This window comes from Polypterus senegalus, chromosome 6 (assembly GCF_016835505.1).
Source record: "Polypterus senegalus isolate Bchr_013 chromosome 6, ASM1683550v1, whole genome shotgun sequence".
In the NCBI taxonomy this organism is placed as follows: Eukaryota; Metazoa; Chordata; class Cladistia; order Polypteriformes; family Polypteridae; genus Polypterus; species Polypterus senegalus.
Window position 1 is genome coordinate 164,468,044 of NC_053159.1, and position 20,586 is coordinate 164,488,629.

At 41.1% G+C, this 20,586-nt stretch overlaps 1 protein-coding gene across 7 annotated transcripts in view; it reads right to left on the minus strand.

The window, feature by feature from the left end:
• Positions 1–8,120: 8,120 nt before the first annotated feature.
• rbms1a (RNA binding motif, single stranded interacting protein 1a) overlaps positions 8,121–20,586 on the minus strand; it is a 493,792-nt gene continuing 481,326 nt past the window's right edge. For all 7 annotated transcript variants that reach the window (XM_039757486.1, XM_039757481.1, XM_039757480.1 and 4 more), the window contains exons 13-14: positions 10,462–10,540; positions 8,121–10,245 (exon numbers count right to left, since the gene is read on the minus strand). In XM_039757486.1, coding sequence (XP_039613420.1) covers positions 10,469–10,540 — 72 coding nt within the window. In that variant the 3' untranslated portion in view covers positions 8,121–10,245; positions 10,462–10,468. The remainder of the gene's footprint in view (positions 10,246–10,461; positions 10,541–20,586) is intronic.

The following is a 20,586-nucleotide window of genomic DNA, read 5'->3' on the forward strand; positions in this document are numbered from 1 at the left end:
AGCCAGATCTGCCAGGCTGCACAAGAGTTTTTCCCCGTAGCTGTTAGACTCCTTAACACCAGGCTGCCCCCTGGGAACTTCCACACGGCCTCAACCACCTCTAAAAACAGAACTTTTATACATAAAAACCACTGTCCTGCAAAGATGAGTGTGCATGTAGAAAAGAAGTGAAAATCTCATACTGACCTTTAAGGATTTTGACACTCTTGATATCCTTCTGCTGTGAACCATTCTGACCTGTCATTGTTTACACACGTCTTAAACAATTATTATCATCCTTCTATATAAAAGCGGTCGGGTGTCCTTCCGTCCCGTGAGTGCTACGCAGACGCCAAGTTTCACACACGCCCTGTCCATTTTGCAATGCACGATGGGATTTGTAGTTCTTCTTCTTCTTCTTTCTTACTATATAAAAGCGGTCGGGATTGTCCTTCCGTCCCGTGAGTGGAAAGCGTAGCGGTATTCCACTTATCACAGATTTACTACTTGCAGCTTGCGGTACGAAGCGACATGACGTGAGCAGAGTTCTGGTGCTCCAATTGTTCCTTTGCTTTTGTGCACGATGCACTGGAAAAATAGACAAAATTATGTCTCTGGAAATAATTCATGTTGATGGAGTACAAATGCCTCACCACGTAGTAAATATCAGGGGGGTTCAAAAGGGCGACCTCAATATAGAGAAAAAGTTTAAATTTCATCACAAAAATAACGGAAACTACGAGTATTAAAGTAATCCCGCTCAAATGCAATATAACCAAATGAATGAGTTTGTATAAAATATCAAATTGATCTACATATTGAATTGCCTTAAGAAGTGGTCAACTTAAAAGGCGGGTCAGCCTAGTACACTGATAATTTCTGTATTATCTATATCTATTATTTATTATTTATTATATTACATATCTTACACATCAATATTGCTGCTACTTCTTTGTCCTATCTTTGCACAACGTCTTGTTTGTGTTTTAATTTTTTAAATTTTAATTCTATTTTTAATGTATTATTTGCACATCATGTTGTTACACTGTGGACCCTGAGCTTCTCAATTTCGTCTATCTGTATACGTGTATATGGTTGAGATGACAATAAAGTTCACTTTGACTTTGTTCTTGATGAACTCATTTTAACTCTTTCAGGGCTGATGTCAACTATTGTCGGAATTCAGGGGTAGAGGACGGCAATGGGCTGTAAACTGCAACAAAACTCACCCTTACATTTTAGCTCGACTCTCTTTGCTAGAAGGAACGTTACATAGCTTTGTTTTAACCTCGATTCCGTACGCGTGCGCTAGTAGCGAAGAGCAAACAACTTCTAAAATGGCACTGACATCTGGCGAGAGACCAGAGCGAATGTGCAAATTAAAATACTCCATGAAAGTTGTATGTATTATCGCTGAATCAGACTCTGGAGATGGATATCTAAAATGAAAGTGAGGTACCAGCATCAGCCTATTGGTCCCCAGCTCATTGTGGTGCGCAACACGTTCGTGTAGCTGATACGCCTACAGCAGCGTTCGCCTGGGAGGACCACCACTTATGATGACAAGAGGTACAAACCATATTGCGTCACACTGCGTCTGCTACCACTGCCCACCTGCTGTGCTAAGACAGCCAGGCAGCCGGCCCATCGTGAAATCCTGCTGACCAACGAGGTGCCCCCACGCAGCCACTGCCTCCAGAGATGACTAACATGCGTCAACAGCAGCCACAGCATGAAGCAACAGACATTTTATGTTGATCTATGTGGGAAACCATTGCTTTGTGTGATTTTCAGAAAACTGAATTTTTCATGAAAACATTCAGCCCTCAAAGAGTTAAAATAACAGTCTCAATCCACTGCACTAATTCCCTTCATAATTTTAAACACTTCAATCATTTCTCCTCTTAATCTTCTTTTGTTTAAACTATAAAGACTCAGCTCTTTTAATCTTTCCTCATAACTCATCCCCTGTGGCCCTGGAATCAGCCTAGTCGCTCTTCTCTGGACCTTCTCTAGCACTGCTATGTCCTTTTTGTAGCCCTGAGACCCAAACTGCACACAGGACTCCAGATGAGGCCTCACTAGTGTGTTATAAAGCTGGAGCAGAACCTCCTGTGACTTGTACTCCACACGTCAAGGCGCTATATAACCTGACATTCTGTTAGCCTTCTTAAAGGCTTCTGAACACTGTTTGGAAGTTGATAGCTTGGAGTCCACTATGACTCCTAAATCCTTCTCATAAGGTGGACTCTCGATTTTTCGACCTATTGTGTATTCAAACCTAATATTTTTACTTCCTATGTGTAATACTTTATTACATTTACTGACATTAAATTTCATCTGCCACAAATCTGCCCAAGCCTGTATGCTATCCAAGTCCTTCTGTAATGATATAACGGATTCCAAATTATCTGCTAATCCACCTATCTTGGTATCATCTGCAAACTTAACCAGCTTGTTACTTATACTCCTATCTAAATCATTTATATATATTAAAAATAGCAGCGGCCCTAGCACTGACCCACTGCCCCCTGCTGGTCACCACTCTTAACATCGGCCAGTTCTGATGAGGTTCCTCGCACCATCACCCTCTGCTTCCTGTGTCTGAGCCAATTCTGCACCCATCTAAAAACATCACCCTGAACTCCCACTTCTTTTAACTTGATGCCCAACCTCGCATGTGGCACCTTATCAAATGCTTTCTGAAAGTCCAGATAAATAATATCATAAGCTCCACTTTGATCGTATCCTTTTGTTGCCTCCTCATAGAATTCCAACATGTTAGTAAAACACGATCTCCCTCTTCTGAACCCATGCTGACTGTGCAGAATAACTCCTGTCCTTGCCATGTGTTGCTCAATCTTATCCTTCATAATTCCTTCCATTATTTTTCCTGTGATGCATGTTAAGCTTACTGGCCTGTAGTTGCTTTTAAAGTAATGATTAAACTGACACGATACTTAACCACCTGTATTATTATTATTTTATTATTATTATCATCCCAGCAGTTCTGGATGTAAAACAAGAAGCGCGCATACTGGTAGGCTGCTACTTTGCACAGTCAAGCAGTAAAGACTGCGCTGCATGCGGTCCGGTAATAGAAACGTATTAATAAAATGTCGCTTTAGTGTCATCGTGTGTCCTTATGTTGAATCTTCAGGCCGAAGCTCTAAAAAGGGCATGGATGTTACTTACTTCACAGAACACAAAAGGACTAAACGTATTTATAAAACACGAGAAAATCCTCCCAGCTCGTCAACGCCAGTTTTTGGGTTCACGGCGGTCAATGAGGACGTCTGCCAGGTGGCGGCGCACTTTGTCAACGAAGAATTCCACAAGTGGACTTGCACATCTAGACACAGGTTTTTAAGAAGCCGATTTCTGTCTTCACCTCATTCTGGTTTTGCGTAACGTACTACTGGACACACTGGCTTACCTAACAGGCACTGTGTGGAATTAATTAAAAAGAAAAAAATGTAATATTTTTGTATTGTTAGAACTTCTAAATGTATCAAACTCAAAGGATACTAAACTATCGAGTACAGCAAGGTCTTGAGATCCATAAAAACGACATAACAGGGACCCCTGTGAACCCTGACTGTAAAAAACAAAATGGAGACCCCATGTGGTGAACAAACCCATTAATGGAAATAATAATACTCAATGTAAAAGAAATCGTATTAAAGTTAAACACGAACCCTGGAAAGTTCAGGAAGATGTGGTTTAAAATATGAATCCCCTCAGAATGTAGAGGAGCTCTATTGAGCTTCACCCTGAGGTCCACCGTATCCCAGTCCACTCTGCCCATCCCATCAATGGCCCTCCGGTGGTCATGGGGGACGCAGAAGGAGCGTTTCAGGCCTCGGTGCTTTGCTGTGGCGCCGCCTCTGAGGGGGTCTCATGGCTCTCTATTAGTGGATTCGGTTTCATTCGCCTGTTTCAGGGTTTGTTTCGGCTCATTTCTTTGGTTATTATCTTGTGGAGTTTTTGTACGGTTAATATTAGAGATAATTCAAGTTTGGCCAAAGGAGTTCTGGCTTTGGCTGGATGTCATTAGAATCCCAGTTTGGCTTAAGGCCGCGTCACGTGTGGCGACTCTTCCAGCAGTTTTCACTCGTAGCCATCATGTATATAATCGTAGCCAGTCAGAGGGAGAGGCTGGTGCGCTAAGGATGAAGCTGATCGATCGCCTAATGTGACAAGCTGAGTGACTCCGTCTGCAACTCTGCAACAAATCAACTCCACAACCGTCTGTCTGAACTAAGATCCTGGATGGCTAATAATTTTCTTGATCTGAACCAAAATAAAATGGAGGTGCTTATAGTGGGTCCACCAGCTAAAGCCCAAATTGGTCTTGGACTTCTCGGCTCTTTCTCTGTCTTTTCCAAACCTCAAGTCCGCAATCTTGGTGTTACCTTTGATAGTAACCTCTCTTTTGAGAAACAAGTAAGAGAAACGTTGCAACCAAGTCCCAGCCTCACTGGGTCACATGTTCTGGGCCTGCACCAAATTAACATTATTCTGGACAAACATTTTTAATTACCTTTCAGACAGCCTTGGACTCACAATCCCTCCTAACCCATTAACAGCGGTGTTTGGGGTTCTTCCAGAGGGGCTTAAAGTGGAGAAGGACAAACAAATTGTGATTGCATTCACTACACTGTTGGCACGCAGACTCATTCTGATAAACTGGAAGAACCCAAACTCTCCTCTTTTAAGTCAGTGGGAAACCGATGTGTTATATTATTTAAAATTAGAAAAAAATCAAATACTCAGTTAGAGGATCCGTACAGACTTTTTTCAAAACATGGCAGGATCTAATCAGTAATATTTTAAAATAAGTTCATAAAGCACAGAGAATTTACTAATTTAGGTATGTTTACAAGCCTTCAATTTAACGTTATTTGGCTTGCTCTCTCTCTCAGGGGTGGGGATCGATCTGTTCTTAACTCTATTTTTCTTTTTGTAAAAACTTGATTGTTTTGTATGGATTGTAATAAAATTAATAAAAACAAGTAAATTCTGTAGTCAAGAGTTGCTTTTTCCAACTTCGTCTATTAGGTAAGATCAAGCCTTTTTATCTTCTAAAGATCTTGAGAAAGCTACTCATTATTTTATTTTTTCTCGCCTCGATTATTGCAATTCGCTCTATTCTGAGATTAACAAATCTCTGATACTCAGGTAACAGCTGGTCCAAAATGCTGCCGCTCGCTTTCTGGTTGGGGCAAGGAGGTATGAATCTGTTTCTCCTATTTTAGCTTCTTTACACTGGCTGCCTGTCAGTTTTCAAATTGATTTTAAAATCTTGCTGCTAGTTTTTAAATCTTTACATGGGCTTGCTCCTGCCTATTTATCTGAATTGTGTGTTTTACACCAGCCATGCAGAGTGCTTAGATCTTCTGGTCAGTTGTCTCTTGTTGTCCCTCGCACCAAATGTAAAACCAAGGGGGACAGGGCCTTTGCAGCTGCTGCCCCTCGCCTGTGGAACTCTCTACCTCATCATATTAAGGAGTCGTCTACAATTGAACAGTTCAAAACGAGATTAAAAACTCACTTCTAGTCACTTGCATTCAGTGACCTTCAGTAATACTGATGGTTTCCTCTTTGTGATCATATAACATCATCTATCTTATTTTATGTTCATATATTTTATTACTATTTATGTTTTATTGTTTTTTCTTTTATTCTATTATTGTAAAGCACTTTGGCTGCAGCATTGCTATGTTGTTTTAAATGTGCTATACAAATAAATTGACATTGACTCCATCTGATAAAATCAAAAACAGGTTCGCTTTTGTCTTTGGTCGCAGTTGACGGGCTCTGTGTGTACAACTGGAAGTAGAGGGTCCAGACTGTGGTGACGAAGAACACGAAACCCTGCAATCACAAGAGAAGCTCCCCTCTCTGAGAAAAAAGAGACAAATGAGGTTGTGGCTGAACTCGCTGTACCCGTTACCCTTCATACAGCAGCCGCAGCTCCATCAGGCAGCGCACCATTGGCTGTCACAACAAGGGGCCAACACGCGTGGGCTGGGAGGTCCATACACTTGACATGAGCAGCGATTTTCAGCGTTTGTGTAAGCCGACAGGGCCTGGCAACGAGATCAACATCTGCAGTCAGCAAAGCGGACATATTGGAGGTGAAATCTCGTAACGAGACGTCACCTGTAGTTTAGCTCCTAGTTCCGAGTTTATGATTAGTTCAGTTTTGACCCCAGGACTTTAAAAAGCTATCAGTTCTGTTAATTCTTTACTTTTCTATTACTTGTTATTTAATAACTGTTTTATATTAGACACATTTAATTTAGTATGTAATGTTACGTTTTTGGGAAGGATTTTCAATGTTGGCTTTAGGATTACTAAACAGAGGGAGGGTTCAGAATACGGCGGGGGTGTCCAATTCTGGTCCTGGTGGGCCGCAGGTTTTCATTCTGAGCCCGCCTCTAATCAGTCGTCACTGCTAATGAACTCCTTTTCCCTGTTTTTAAGGATTCAGTTCTCTGAATTGATTTGCCTCTTCAGTCAAACAGAAATGAGATGTGAAACGAGCCAACGGATGAGCAGCTAAACTGGGATTTCAAACTTCAACCAGTTTCTTAATGAGAAGCCGATTCTTGATGTTAATTAAACCCGTTATTTAACTCTTTCAGGGCTGATGTCAACTTTTGTCAAAAGGAGGAGTTGACGATGGTAATCAACTGTAAACTTTGACAAAACCAACCGTTATGTTTTCGTTGGACTCGTTGCTAGAAGGAAAGTTAGCTTCATTGGTTTTGACCGAGATTTCCTGTGCTTCTGTGAGGAGCAAGGCACAAAGAACGGCAAAATGGCATTGACGTCTGGTGAGAGATCAAAGCAGATGCGTAGCAGAAGCAAAACACTACGTGGACGACGTTTTGCCTGTTCTCTTTGAATTGCACTATGACTTGTCAGACTCCAATTTTGATACAAGCAATCGAAAACGAACGTGAGGTTCCAGCTTCAGCTGACTGGTCCCCAGCTAATTGTGCTGCTGAACAGGTTCATGAAGCTGACACGCCTATGGCACTGTTTACCTTGGAGGACTTAAGAGGTAGAAACCAGATTGCAATGCACTGTGACCCGTGACCGCTGCTGCTGCCCCAGTCACGTGAAGACAGCCTGGCAGCAAGCCTGACGCACATTCCTGGCAAACTGGCAGCCACAGCATGCAGCAATAGACGTTTTATGTTGATTTCAGTCTGAAGCCATTGCTTTTCCTGAAAATTATTATTTTTGGAAAAAATGTTCAGCCCTCAAAGAGTTAATTAAAACGACTGCAAAAGGAAGAAACTGGTCACTAATGAAGAAGGGGGTTCGAATGAAAACCTGCAGCCACTGTGGCCCACCAGGACTAGAGCTGGAGACCCCCGGAATACAGTGCTGTGCATTAGGCAGAAAAAAGAAAATAAATGAAAATCAATATAAAGAAAGAACGAACCAAAAATAAAACACACATGGGCACATCTTCAATCGATGTTTTTATTCAAAAGTTTTCAAAGAAATAAAACAGAAAAAAAAAACTTAAGTAACAATCTAATTTAAATTTACAGTTCAAAATGTCTTTTTGGTTTTTAACAAGTACTAGAAACAAAACTACAGAAAAAGAGTTCTCTTTAACCGGACATACAAGTTACCACTGGCAAGTTTGTGGCACATGTAAAACAAAATAAAAAAATTAACTCTCTTGATCATATAGACATCTCTATGAAAATCTTTTTTTTTTTTTTTTTTCAAACAATCTGTACAAAAGGTCTCTCTTCATAAATTATTTTTTTTCTTTTTATAATTTAATGGCTGTTTAATATGCGGTGTTTAATTAAATGAGTATTTCTTTATGTACAGAGGTTTTTCCCAACTCTTTTCCAGACAGAGTATGGCACTTGGTTCAGACATCACTAGCAGCACACGCACACAGTTCAGTTGTTAAACAGTACTCACTGGTTCAGTCTTAGGCGATACGAACAACTCAAGTAGGATGACTTTATTCATTGATTTTTTTTGAATTTGGTAACAAACCAAAATGTACGGGAAGCTGCTGAGATTCTGTCCGGACTCTGACTACGCAACAACAACATTTTAGGGAGCACAGATCCAGTAATACCACAACGTGTGAGCTTTTCTTTTTTTTTTTTTTTTTCCTTTCTTTCTGTTTTTCCCTTGGAGAAATTCATCAACTACTGGACTCTATCTGTGAAAGCAGCACTTACTTTTGAAACTATGAAACCAAACGTCTGAACACAGCTAAAACAAGCCTACACACAATATTCCATCAAAAAAGTAAAATATCTACTGGAAGAAAGAGTAATCCTGTTTATCTTCAGCTCCTGAGCCGAGAGAGTTTGGTCTGTGGAGACGAGGAGGCCAGCAAACTCGTCCCAACACAATAGAGAAATAAAACTCTGAGGTAGATAACTGATCAATTTCTGCTGACCAGGTAAAAACACAGTCTTTTGGAAGACAACTTAACGCATTAAATTGTTTACGCTATTATGATTAAAATACAAAAGCTACTAAATAAAAAACAGAGGTTGTTCCATAATGTATAATGCAAATCCTCCTTGTTGTGTAATAATTTCATAGTTTCAAATTGTTTCTCTTCCTTTTTGTATTGCATTTTCTGTAGTGATGTAGTGATTGTGGCACTACTTGGATCCCAATCTTCCTTCATGCTTTTTTGTGTCCATACATCAATAACACTAGAAAACACTAACTGCAAATGTACAAAAAAAGGCACATTCTCCTAACAGCAAACTCGTCCGGCAAAAACAAAAAAACGACAAAACAAAAAAGTTCAAAGATTACCTAAAATGTAACGGCCGAGAGGAAACCCGCCTGCTTCTCACCTCCTTGCTAGCTCACAGGTCTTTGGTGAAGTGATCAATTTGAAAGTGCCATCTTTTTTTTTGTTAGGTTTTTTTTCCTTAAAAAGGAGCTAGTATCTACGTGTTCGTCTCTCCCTCAGCCTTTCGTTAACCAAAAAAAACAAAAACAAACACAAAAAAACCAATAAAAACTCTTGCCACTTTTAGCGTAGTCGGCATGATTTATGCTTGCTAGCTGTTTCACAATCATAAATCTATTTGAATTTTTTTTTAAAAAAAAAAAGAGAAATAAAAAATGAAAATAAAAACAAATGAAAAACACCCCCTTCCCCCTTCCTATTTCATTTTAGGCTAAACTACAACATCAAGATTTTAAAAAACGCATCTTTGTTAAATTGAATAATTCAGCATAATGTCTAACACATTCAAACACCCAGCCTTCTGATCTTACAAACATTGCATCCTATTAAAATTTCCTCTGGATCAGAAAACATTCAGAAAATGTATTTATTTATTTATTTTCAATTTTTTTTTTTCCACTCAAAAACTTTTGACCTACCTACTCTAAACGTACTACTTTTGATTAGTATTCAGCAGAGATCAGTGGGAAAAAAACATCAGTAAAAACACCTAATTGTTTTAGCAGATTTAATGAACTATTCCTAAAAAAGCCCTATGTTGCTCATTTACAAGGCATTTCAGTTTAAAGTATTCTTGCTTACTTAACCTCAATAGTCATCTATACAGCTGTGTGAAACAAATTTAAGGCAAATTGAATAAGACGGATCAAATCTACACCAAAAAACAACAACAAAAAGACGACCACCAAACGAGAAAGGACTTGCAACACTTCACCAGAGAAACACTCACACAGCAAGCACAGAACACCATTTAAAAAAGGTTTGGCTACTTAAATCGAGGAACCAAAAAACTCTATCTCAATACAATATAAAAAAATCAACACAAGAAATAAAAAATATTAACAAAAAAAAGAAAAACAAAATCTGTTTTGTCATGCACCTTGTTCTGTCACATGATCCTCTACACACAGAGAGAGAGGCCTTGTGTCAATGTGACAACGCTTGGTAAAAATAAACTTTCTTATTAAAATAAACCTATTTTTTTTTTTTTAAGAGAATTAGCATCCTTTTTGATGAAAGTAAGCACTTTTTATGCACCTCATAGAACTTATACCAAAAATAGTCTGTTTCAGTTGTTTTTTTTTTTTTTATTATAAACAAAATTAAATCTTTGTGGAATTTGTGCAAAATATAGAGAAATTCTTAAAGCACAATCTATCAAAAGAAGCCATGATTGTTTCAGTCTTTTCATTTGCTCTTTAATTTTTTCTTCTTCTTCTTCTTCTTCTTTTTCTTTGTCTTCTTCTACTACTTCCTCTCCTTGGTAATCACCCAGCTCACGCCTGGAAGACACAGGGAGAAGCGCACAATTAAAGAGTCGGCCGACTGACATGACCGTACGTGAACAGGCTAGCACGTCAAATGACAGGTCACAAAGCAAAGCCTGCTCAGCATGGAGCCCCCCGGGAGTCGGCCTCATAACTCGCGTCCCATCGACTACATACCTCTCCTCTTTAAGAGCCTACAGTTAAGTTATGTCCGCCACTGGCAGCACCTACCCGAATGTTACTTGGTTTGCTGATACGTGTAAGGAGAATGATCACTGGACGATTCGACTTGTTGCTGGCCGCTGTTTTCCTAAAAGAACAAAACAGAAATAAACAAAGTAAAATGAAATGAAGACATAACAACGTTTGCTTTACACCCTTCTATCCCATTCTCAAGTCCTACCCCCTCATCCCCTCCACTTCACGCTTGGAGTCTTGATTTTATAACTAGGCTGCTAGAAAACCCACCTCCATGTCCTTCTGCACAAGCCCTGCGGTCAGCCTCCGCGGTCACCTACGTTACTTTCAGGTTTATTTTTTGTACACCTTTTTAAATACTAGCAAACACGCAGACCTCTGGGCCTCTCAAGATCAAGGTTCACGCTCCACTGCTTTGCGAGTAGCAGCAGGTTGCATGCAGTGGATGCTGTGTTATCATTTTTCTTCTTCCTATCATGCAATCTGCTTCACAGGTCATTTTCTCTTTGCCAAGTCACCCTTGCGACGCAAACCCCGATACCTCTGCGGAGGCTGCCACTAGCCACATTTCACACGTATCAGCAGGTTGCGTGCTACAGATGCTGGGGCTCGTGTTCTTTCTGTTCATGCCATGTAATTGGCTTCTGCAATTAAGAATTATTGTACTAGGGTGTTGTACCGTGTTAGCCATTTATGGATGTAGTCAGAAGTCAGGCAAAATGACACCTCTCTTATTGGCTAACCAGAAAGGTAACAATATACAAGCTTTCGAGGCAACTCTGACCCCTTCTTGAGCCAAGACATAACACATCTTACCGGAAGAAGGGGCCCGAGTTGCCTCGAAAGCTTGTATATTGTTACCTTTCTGGTTAGCCAATAAGAGGTGTCATTGAATTATTTTACGAAGGACACAAACCCAGATAACTGTGTGGAGGTTACCTCTGGCCACATTTTGTTGGTTCAGCAGCACTTATCACGTCTTACACAAATGATCAGGTTCTGTTCCCAGAGGTTGGCGAGTCATCATGTGACAGATGGACACAACCGCTAGTATTTTATATTGATAATTTTGTGTAAGGTGTTAGGAGTTCCTGCCCGGGGTTTGTTTCCTGCCTTGCGCCCTGTGTTGGCTGGGATTGGCTCCAGCAGACCCCCCGTGAACCCTGTAGTTAGGATATAGCAGGTTGGATAATGGATGGATGGCTGTTAGGAGTTGCGGTTTTGTTTTGTCTTTATTTACTTTATGATTTTATTTGACATTGTATTAATGAATTATTTTGGATTTCTGAATTTTACATGTAGTTTCCTTAGTCATCTGCCCTGTCTCCTTGCTACAGAACCTAAGGAGGCAGGGCCACTTGATTATGCACCTAGGAAAGGAGCCCCAGCTAGTATTTAAGAGAAGCTTCTGCATTGTGCTCATATGTTTGATTATTGCTTATGAACATCTGATATTTTGTTGGATTGTTTGGTTTTGACTGCCATGAATTGGAGCCTCCATGAAAGCAAAAAGGTGCAAGGCCTAAAGGAAAAGGCCTCACCTCAGTAGGCTTAATTCTCAGCCTAATGGCAGGCCTAAATGGGATGTAGCCCCAATATATCCTTTACATTTCTATCAGTATCAGAGCCCCACTAAGGGTGGGTGCCAAGAAACCACAGTTAGTACAAAGGTGGGCTAACAAACAAATCTTTACAAAGGGAAGATTTACTTCAACAATATCAAAAGAATGCAGCAAAAGTGCCACAGAGCAAACAAATGCATTAAAGGAGTTGTCTAAAAGGCAATCCAGAGTGAACAAGTCCCAAAAAAAACAATTCAGTAATCGGACCGCTAAGACAGAGCAAAATAAAAAAAAGGAAAACAGACAATCCATCCATAAACAATATACTCACAATTCACAATAACCAATCACTCCCACCAATCGGCCGTCTCCACCGCCTTTATGGGGCTGTGGGCGGCTCCTAAATGTAGGTGGCCCCGCCCACAATGCACATTTAAAGACACAGTACACCAATACATAAAACAATAAAAATAACGTGAAGGCATGAAAAATGAGAATTCAAAATAAACACAAACAATAACAAAACATAAAACACACGTTGCCTCATCTCAGGACACTGACCCCCGTCTTGATCCCGTGTGAGCACATTTTCTATGCTCTATGCACTGCTGTGATTTTCAGGAATGCATTTATTTAATATTATTTTAGCAAAAAACGCATGTGTTCTGCCCAAAGTACGCAAACAACTGCATGAACGGACACGTGGCCTGTGTGACTCGAGTAACAGGCAGGCTTTTATATTGTTTGCTGTGGTCCTGTGTTAGTCACCACAGATCCCTGTTATATGTGAAACTTTGTTGTCTTCATTCTCCATTTTCTCAGCCATCACTACAAACTCCATGGGGCAAGTAACATAAAAAGGTCATTTGTGGGTGGAATATTCTGTCCCTTTAAGAATATGGACTTAAATGACCACACTGACAGAGCCACAGACACCATTAGGGAGAACACCTCAGGCGCCTTTCAGGCCGTGATGACCAAAACACAGACACCCGTCCTCACACGGGGAAAATGAACAATTGTCACTTCATTCAACATGCGTATTCCTTTAAAGCTTCTGACGTTTAAGCAAACCCTATTTTTGCTCTTTTTCCTGCCTTGCCTTCTTGTTATTTCCTTTCTCTTTAAATAAATTCTTTAAATGTTACGGAACTCAGCTTTTGTTGTCCTTTGGGATCAAAGGTTTCACAACTTCCCTCTTATACTTAACTGTGAAGTTCCAAAACTTTAAAACGCTTCAATCCCATTTTTAGGCCAGTGCAGGCAGCAAGCCTGCCACTACATTTTGGGGTCAGGCTGCTATGGGTGAGGCCGGTCCAGTGGGCCCAGGTTTGAAATATATCTGCTCCCCTTTTTGTGGCAGAAATTCTCCACAATCTAAAGACAGCGCTAGTCCAGCTCATGGTGACCATGATAGTAGGACAGCATTTCATTTCCAGTTTTCTTAACTGTGGACTGAAAATGAATCTCTTCAACTTTTTGCCAAATTTATGCTGGGATGTTTTGTACAGGGTGTGGCACTCGGATGTGATGACTTTTGGGGTGTTGTGAGAAGTCAGTGAATAGGCTCAGGGTACGGACAGTGCTGTGCAGTATCAGTGGCCATGGACAACTGGCTGGAGGCTCATCAGTGTTTGCTGTTATGGCATACGTGAAACCTAAATGTCTAACTAAGGTGGAAACACGATTTCGCATTAGGTTTAATGTGTCTCGGCTTGTAATGCTGCATTAAAGAGGCATGATTAATTCTAATCTACAGTTAGTGTGTTTGTTTTGTTGGACCACCAAGATCAAGAAGAACATCAACAAATATTGAAAGGCTGAGACTGGCTGTAAAGTGGAGCCCTCAGCATTCAGCACGATGTCAGTGGGCAGCATTAAACATTACAGACCTGTAAACAGATGTCATTGATTATTCATTTTTTGACATTACAGTGATCCCTCGCTATATCGCGCTTCGACTTTCGCGGCTTCACTCTATCGCGGATTTTAAATGTAAGCATATCTAAATATATATCACAGATTTTTCGCTGGTTCGCAGATTTAGCGGACAATGGGTCTTTTAATTTATGGTACATGCTTCCTCAGTTTGTTTGCCCAGTTGATTTCATACAAGGGCAGATTGGCAGATGGCTTAGAAGCTACCCAATCAGAGCATGTATTACGTATTAAATAAAACTCCTCAATTATATACGATGTGCTTCCCGAGCGGTGCTTGATTGTTTGCTTTTCTCCGTCTCTCTCACTCTCTGCTTGACGGAGGAGGTGTGAGCAGAGGGGCTGTTTGCCTAGAAGATACGGACGCTACTCTAAAAAATGCCGCTTTATCACATCGGTGCTTCGGCATACTTAAAAGCCCAAAAGCACGTATTGATTTTTTGATTGTTTGCTTTTCTCTCGCGCTCTCTCTCTCTGACAGTCTCTGCTCCTGACTCGCATTCTTTTAATTGTGAGAAAGAACTGTCATCTCTGTCTTGTCATGGAGCACAGTTTAAACTTTTGACTAAAGGGTGTTATTTCATGTCTAGAGGGCTCTAATAATGGTAACAGTGTGGGAGAGTTTCTAAGGGCTTAAAATATATAAAAATAACCATACAAACATATTGTTTCTATTTCGCGGATTTTCATCTATTGCGGGGGGTTCTGGAACACAACCCCCGCGATCGAGGAGGGATTACTGTATTCCTTTTCTAACTCAATCCAACTCTCCATACTATCCAATCAAAAACTGCCATATATTTGTGCACAACCGTCATATTAGGTGTAGTATGGCTCAGCACTTTCGCATTTAATGCGCTGTTTTTATTTATGGTTATTGGTTAGTTAAGATTATGGCTGCCACATGTCAGCTCTCTCTTGTTTCTGTTCATGCTAGTGCTGTCACTAGCTCGGTCAGTCGATACCTGTACATGCAAGTTAACTTTTCAAAATATGCGTGTACGGGAATTTGAATAAGATGGCAATGCCAGCAAACCTTTCCGTTCTTCTCCAGAGCGCTTGTACATGTCGAGAGACTTACGTCAGAATTTTTGAATCCATGTGGCCAAATTAAACATGATGTAAGCCTACTCAGTCTAGTCACTCTATTTGGATTATGTAATGGAAACACGAACACCACAAATACATCTGTATGTTTATTTTGTAAAACTTCCAATTCGTCACATGAATCGCTCATTTGATTCTGTTTGTTTTTAAAGCCAGTCGTAACTTGATTGTAGGTGTCAGGAGTGCAGGCCCTTTAAAAAGCGAGGATTTTTTGAGGGTTTGTTTGTCTACCCGCGGTTAACATTTAAGACGCTTGGCTTGTTCTATAAAAAGGCCTGCTTTTCTTTTAAGTTATGCAGTTCATCAGAACTCCGCTAAGAATTTACCTGTCCAGATGATGGATGGAGAAGATGGTGTGGCTACGTAAAGCCACGCTACAGTTACAGGGGCACATGAGGATATTTGCAGCAGATGAGTCCCAGGGATAGTTTTAGTTTAGTTTTATTTTATTTGTCATATATAGGCTAACACAGGGCCAACATTACAATGAAATGTGTATGACGAGAAAAACAAGTCACTCAGCCTACGTTTTAAAAGAAGTCATAGAGCAATATGAGTTGAATGAGCAGCAAGTACAAATGACAGTTATTGCACAGATAATCTTTTATAAAGTACAAATGCATATTCCATAAAGTGCAGATGCATGTTCCAGTCAGTATTCCGAGTGTGTGCAGGTACAGTTTGTGTGTGAGTAGTGCAATGTAGGTGTGATGTAAGTGTATGTGGGTGTTCAGGTGTTGCTGTTAAGGAGTCGAATGGCCGGGTGGTAAAAATTGTTCTTAAGTCTTGTAGTCCGAGCAGCCAGACTCCTGTATCATCTGCCAGATGGTAACAAGGAGAACAGCTGGCGTGCTGGATGGCTGTGGTCCTTTATGATGCTGCTTGTCTTACACAAGCACCGATGGAGGTAAATGTCTTCAATGGCAGGGAGACTCTTGCCCGTGATGTACTCTGCTACCTTCACCACTCTCTGTAGTGATTTCCGGCTGCTGGCAGAACAGCTCCCATACCAGACGGTAATGCAGCCTGTCAGCACACTCTCGACCACACTCCTGTAAAAGTTTGAGGTGATGTTGGCATTCATGCCAAACTTCCTCAGCCTCCTTAGGAAGTAGAGCTGCTGGCAAGCTTTTCTGACCACAGTGTCTATGTGAAGGGTCCACGAGAGATCCACGGTGATGTTTACTCCGAGGAACTTGAAGCTGTCAACCCTTTCAACTTCTACGCTGCTGATGTAAATGGCCTGGTGTTCTCCGCCTTGCTGTTTCTGATAGTCCACGATCATCTCCTTAGTTTTGCTGACGTTAAGAGACAAGTTGTTATCCAGGCACCAGTTACTCAGTTCCAGCACCTCCTCTCTGTAGGCCGTCTCATCGTTGTCAGTGGTAAGGCCTATGATGGTTGTGTCGTCCGCAAACTTGATTATGGTGTTTGTGCCGTGTTCTGCAACACAGTCGTGGGTGAACAAGGAATACAAGAGGGGGCTAAGCACACAGCCCTACGACGCTCCTGTGTTTAAAATGAGTGATGAGGACGTGTGTTTGCAGACTCTCACCACCTGAGACCTGTTTGTGAGGAAAGAGAAAATCCATCTGCAGATGGTCGTCCCCAACCAAAGGTTGTCAAGCTTGAAGAAGAGTTTTGAGGGGATGATGGTGGATGGTGGATGAAGGATACGGGACTTTGTGGCTCCAAAGTTAAATGATAGTGGAAGACATAAGCAGGATTCTACAGACTAATTCATGCTGGAGGGACAAAGCCAAGGTGGACATGCTGAATGAATAGACTGTTCAAGGCCTATTGTTATGCTGGGCTGAGGCAGGGCAAAAGGGAGAGTGATCAGGGTCAGGATACCCACTGCGACCCTGTTCAGGACTAAGTGGGTTAGAAAATGACTGACTGACTGATTAAGATCAGAAAACCGACGAGCCAAAATGTGTAGTCAGAAACATGCAAGGCCAAAACCAAACGAAACAAAGTAAAGCCAACGTCACATTATGTGGCTTCTAGTCGCAGGGAATATCAGACTTGCCGAGTGTAATTGTTCATCTCTCTGCCAGACCATGTCAGTTTACACGACTGAATATCATGGGGCACGTCAAGCTTAGTGACTGCGTTAGGACTTTCTAGAACGGTCAAACTCAGGACCTTTTGTGACAGCCAATACCGTAATGCCTGACGGAGATGGCGCTATATGAATGTGTGGCAAGTTCAGCCCTTTTGTTTCATTTTTAATCCCCATTCTTTTGTGTTACATAAAACATGAGACATCAGACAGACAGGCTTTATTCTGATTGTGAGGTCTAAAGCTCCCGTACTCCTTATTCCTCACAGCTTCATTATATGCATTGTACTTCCAGAGGTGTATTCACTAACTGTCAGCTGTCATGCACCCCAAGCCCACTCCTACGACTAAAGACAAGATGTCTGGGCACGTCAGACCAGACAACTGACCTTCATGGGAAATGAAGGCTACCACTGAAGATCTCTGGAAAAGTTGTCTAAGGTGACATGGCCTTAAACCGCCCGTCAAATCCAGAAATCAAATGAATGCCAGCTAAGTTCTTAAACCAACGAGAAGGGAGAAAACCATGCAAATTTATTTTCTTTCAACAAGTTTTCTGCAAACTTTGATGTTGACAAGAGAAATGAAGTGGCAGGTTAAGTAGCGTGGTAGGCAGGACGTCACGCCATGTAACCCTAATTTGAAGACGCACTCCCAATAACCTGCAGGGGCCACATGGCTTCATCTGCTCAATGTGGCAGTGTAACCAGCTTCAACTTTACTGTCATATGTACTTAGTACAATGAAAATCGTATTCTGCGAGTCCTCCAAGAACAATAAACAACATAAACAAAGCTATGCTGGAACTGACCGGCCCATAAAGCTTCTTCATAATAATTCATAAACAAATAAAACTTACTGAGGGAGAAAAACATTTTTAACAGACTCCAACCTTGGCCTCTTTGGCATATCCAGGATTTCATAATGGAGTTGTAATGTCTTATGTGTCCTAATTTATTTACGTCAGAATACAGTCTGTTTAAAATGATTACACTCTGCCGGAGTGACGTGTTTATGTGAACGTTCAACTTTAGAGCAGCTGAGCTCACTGAACAGCTAACAGATTATTCATGTGTCAAGAATTACATTCATATTTTGATGTAGTTTGAAGACATGTAGTCTTGTGTGACAAATATCATAACTTTTATTTTTACAAAGGAACAAAGGTCACCATTACTGAACACCCATCAGTCTGTTAACTTCAATGAATTCTAAACAAACAACTAAAATTAAAGTAAAAACCAGCGGCGTATTTTCATACAACGTTTGCCAAGTAAAAACCTGCAGCATTTTCCTTTCTGGTTTAGCGGACCCCAATATTAGCTCCACGGTAATTAAAGGACGTTTATACATGTTGACTGATATTTGAGCATAAATATTGACTACTGAAGGAATACCAATGAAAACTCAGTAACCACAGCTTTAGTTTATGCACCTATAATATAAAAGTTACTTTGGACAAAAGAAGCACCTAAAAATAACTAAACCAAAAACAAACTATAAAAAGCAAATAACTTTAAGGTGCCTGAAAATAAACAGATGAAAGAATCGCTTTAATAGCAAAACCTGCGCAGCGCGCCAGGAGCTCATTTGTGTGTAAATGAAACGTTACTCATCATGTGACAACAAAAAGAAAAAAACAAACATCTCCCCAAAAGACCACTGACGGCGTCCTACTCAGTGACCACCAGATGGCATCAGGAAGGCTGGAAAGCCTCACGTCAAGCCGAGCGAGCGACGGTCTCAGATTACTTGCGTTGCCGCATGTGTGGAGCATACTTCACTTGCACTGAGGCGCGACTTCTCCTCTATCACAATCTGATAACACCAAGGGGCAGACGGCAGCACACATCAATGAGAACTTTTTTTCTTTTTTCAGGGCAGCTAAAAAGAACCAAAGCCAGAGACGTCTGCTGCAGCCTGAAAATGTAGACATTCTGTTTCTGGTGTGCCCGTCACATGAAGTGCGGAGTGATCCAAACGGGGTGCTCCCTTTATGTGAAGGCACTTGACATCTCAAACTTGCGCTGTGCATACTGTATATTGGCCTTTGGTGGATCGGCACAACATTAGGACTGGAAAGGAAAGACTGACTGCCCAGCCAGCAGCCAGCAGCCATCGCATTGGCCTGCCTCTTCAACTCTAACGTGATAGTCTGATGGGAACATTCATTTCCAAAGTATACAATGAGATTAATGGAGCTTGAATGCACATTGGCGTGAAAAAGTGCAAACTTGAACAGATTTGATACATTTGAGAAACACCGGCCAGGGCCTTGTGGATTTCGTGCGACTAGCATTTCACTGGTTTAACACTAGCAATGGACCTGGGCCTGCTTTCTGACCATTTTCCATGAGGTCCCCTAAATGACTTGCGTTTTCTAATTTTAAATCGTTCTGAAAAAAATCAGGGGATGGCATAATAAACCATACAAAGCTCAGCAGAATATACGGTATCCTCCAACACAAACCCGCAGTTAAGCATTTTTAATATTTGTGCTTCAAATTCTATAAGGCCATGGAGAGCTGTTCACGCCAGTTTTAACCCTTGACTAATGTGGCCCCTCATTCTTTCCCCTTTTTAAAAGACAAAATGTCTGGGCTTTTAAAAGGGGAAAGGATGAGAGGCCACATTAGTCAAGGGTCAAAACTAGTGAAGAAGGAACCAAGGATGTGGAGACAGCGTAGCGATAGTTCTAACATTAGGCAGACTCTAGAGCAGGCCTAGTCACCTTAAGAAGTCCAAAATGCTAAGGTCAGCCTGTTTGTCACACAAACGAATGGGGCTAAAACCTTGATCTTAATTGAAAGCTTATGACCTGACAAGTTGTGGAAATTCAATAAACTTCAGGTAGCGACAACTTGGTGGTCATGTGTTTACAGCATAGTGATCCAAGAAACCCAAGTGATGACCACTGTAATGGCAGTAAGAAAAAGAAGAGCAGCGACATCTGTTGAGGGCTAGGCAAATGGCACAAGGAATTAAGTGACGTCGGACAAAAAGGAATAATAGGACATGACGCTGAACTGCATGGACAAGCAAGAAGTAATTCCAAACACTGAGTGATGGCTCGTTGTCATTCAAGACAAAGTCCAGGAAAGAGAATGCAAGAGCGAGAAAGAGACAATCAAGAACATCGCCAAAAACCTCCAACCCAGTGAAAGCATTGCTTTGACATCCTTATGTCGGTGCTTCTGTGAAGACCACCACTTAGCAAATTTACACCATCGCTTAGATCAATGTCAAGCTGTACCTTTTTAATGCTGCTGTAGAGGAGCCGCCAGAAGTAATACAATACATTACAACTTGTACAGGAACTCAGTCAGTCAGTCATTTACTAACCCACTTAGTCCTGAACAGGGTTGCTGTTCATCGCAAGGCAAACACACACACACACACAATAGGGCCAATTTAGAATTGCCAATTCACCCAACCTGCATGTCTTTGGACTAAGGGATGAAGCCGGAGGACTCCAAAGAAACCCAG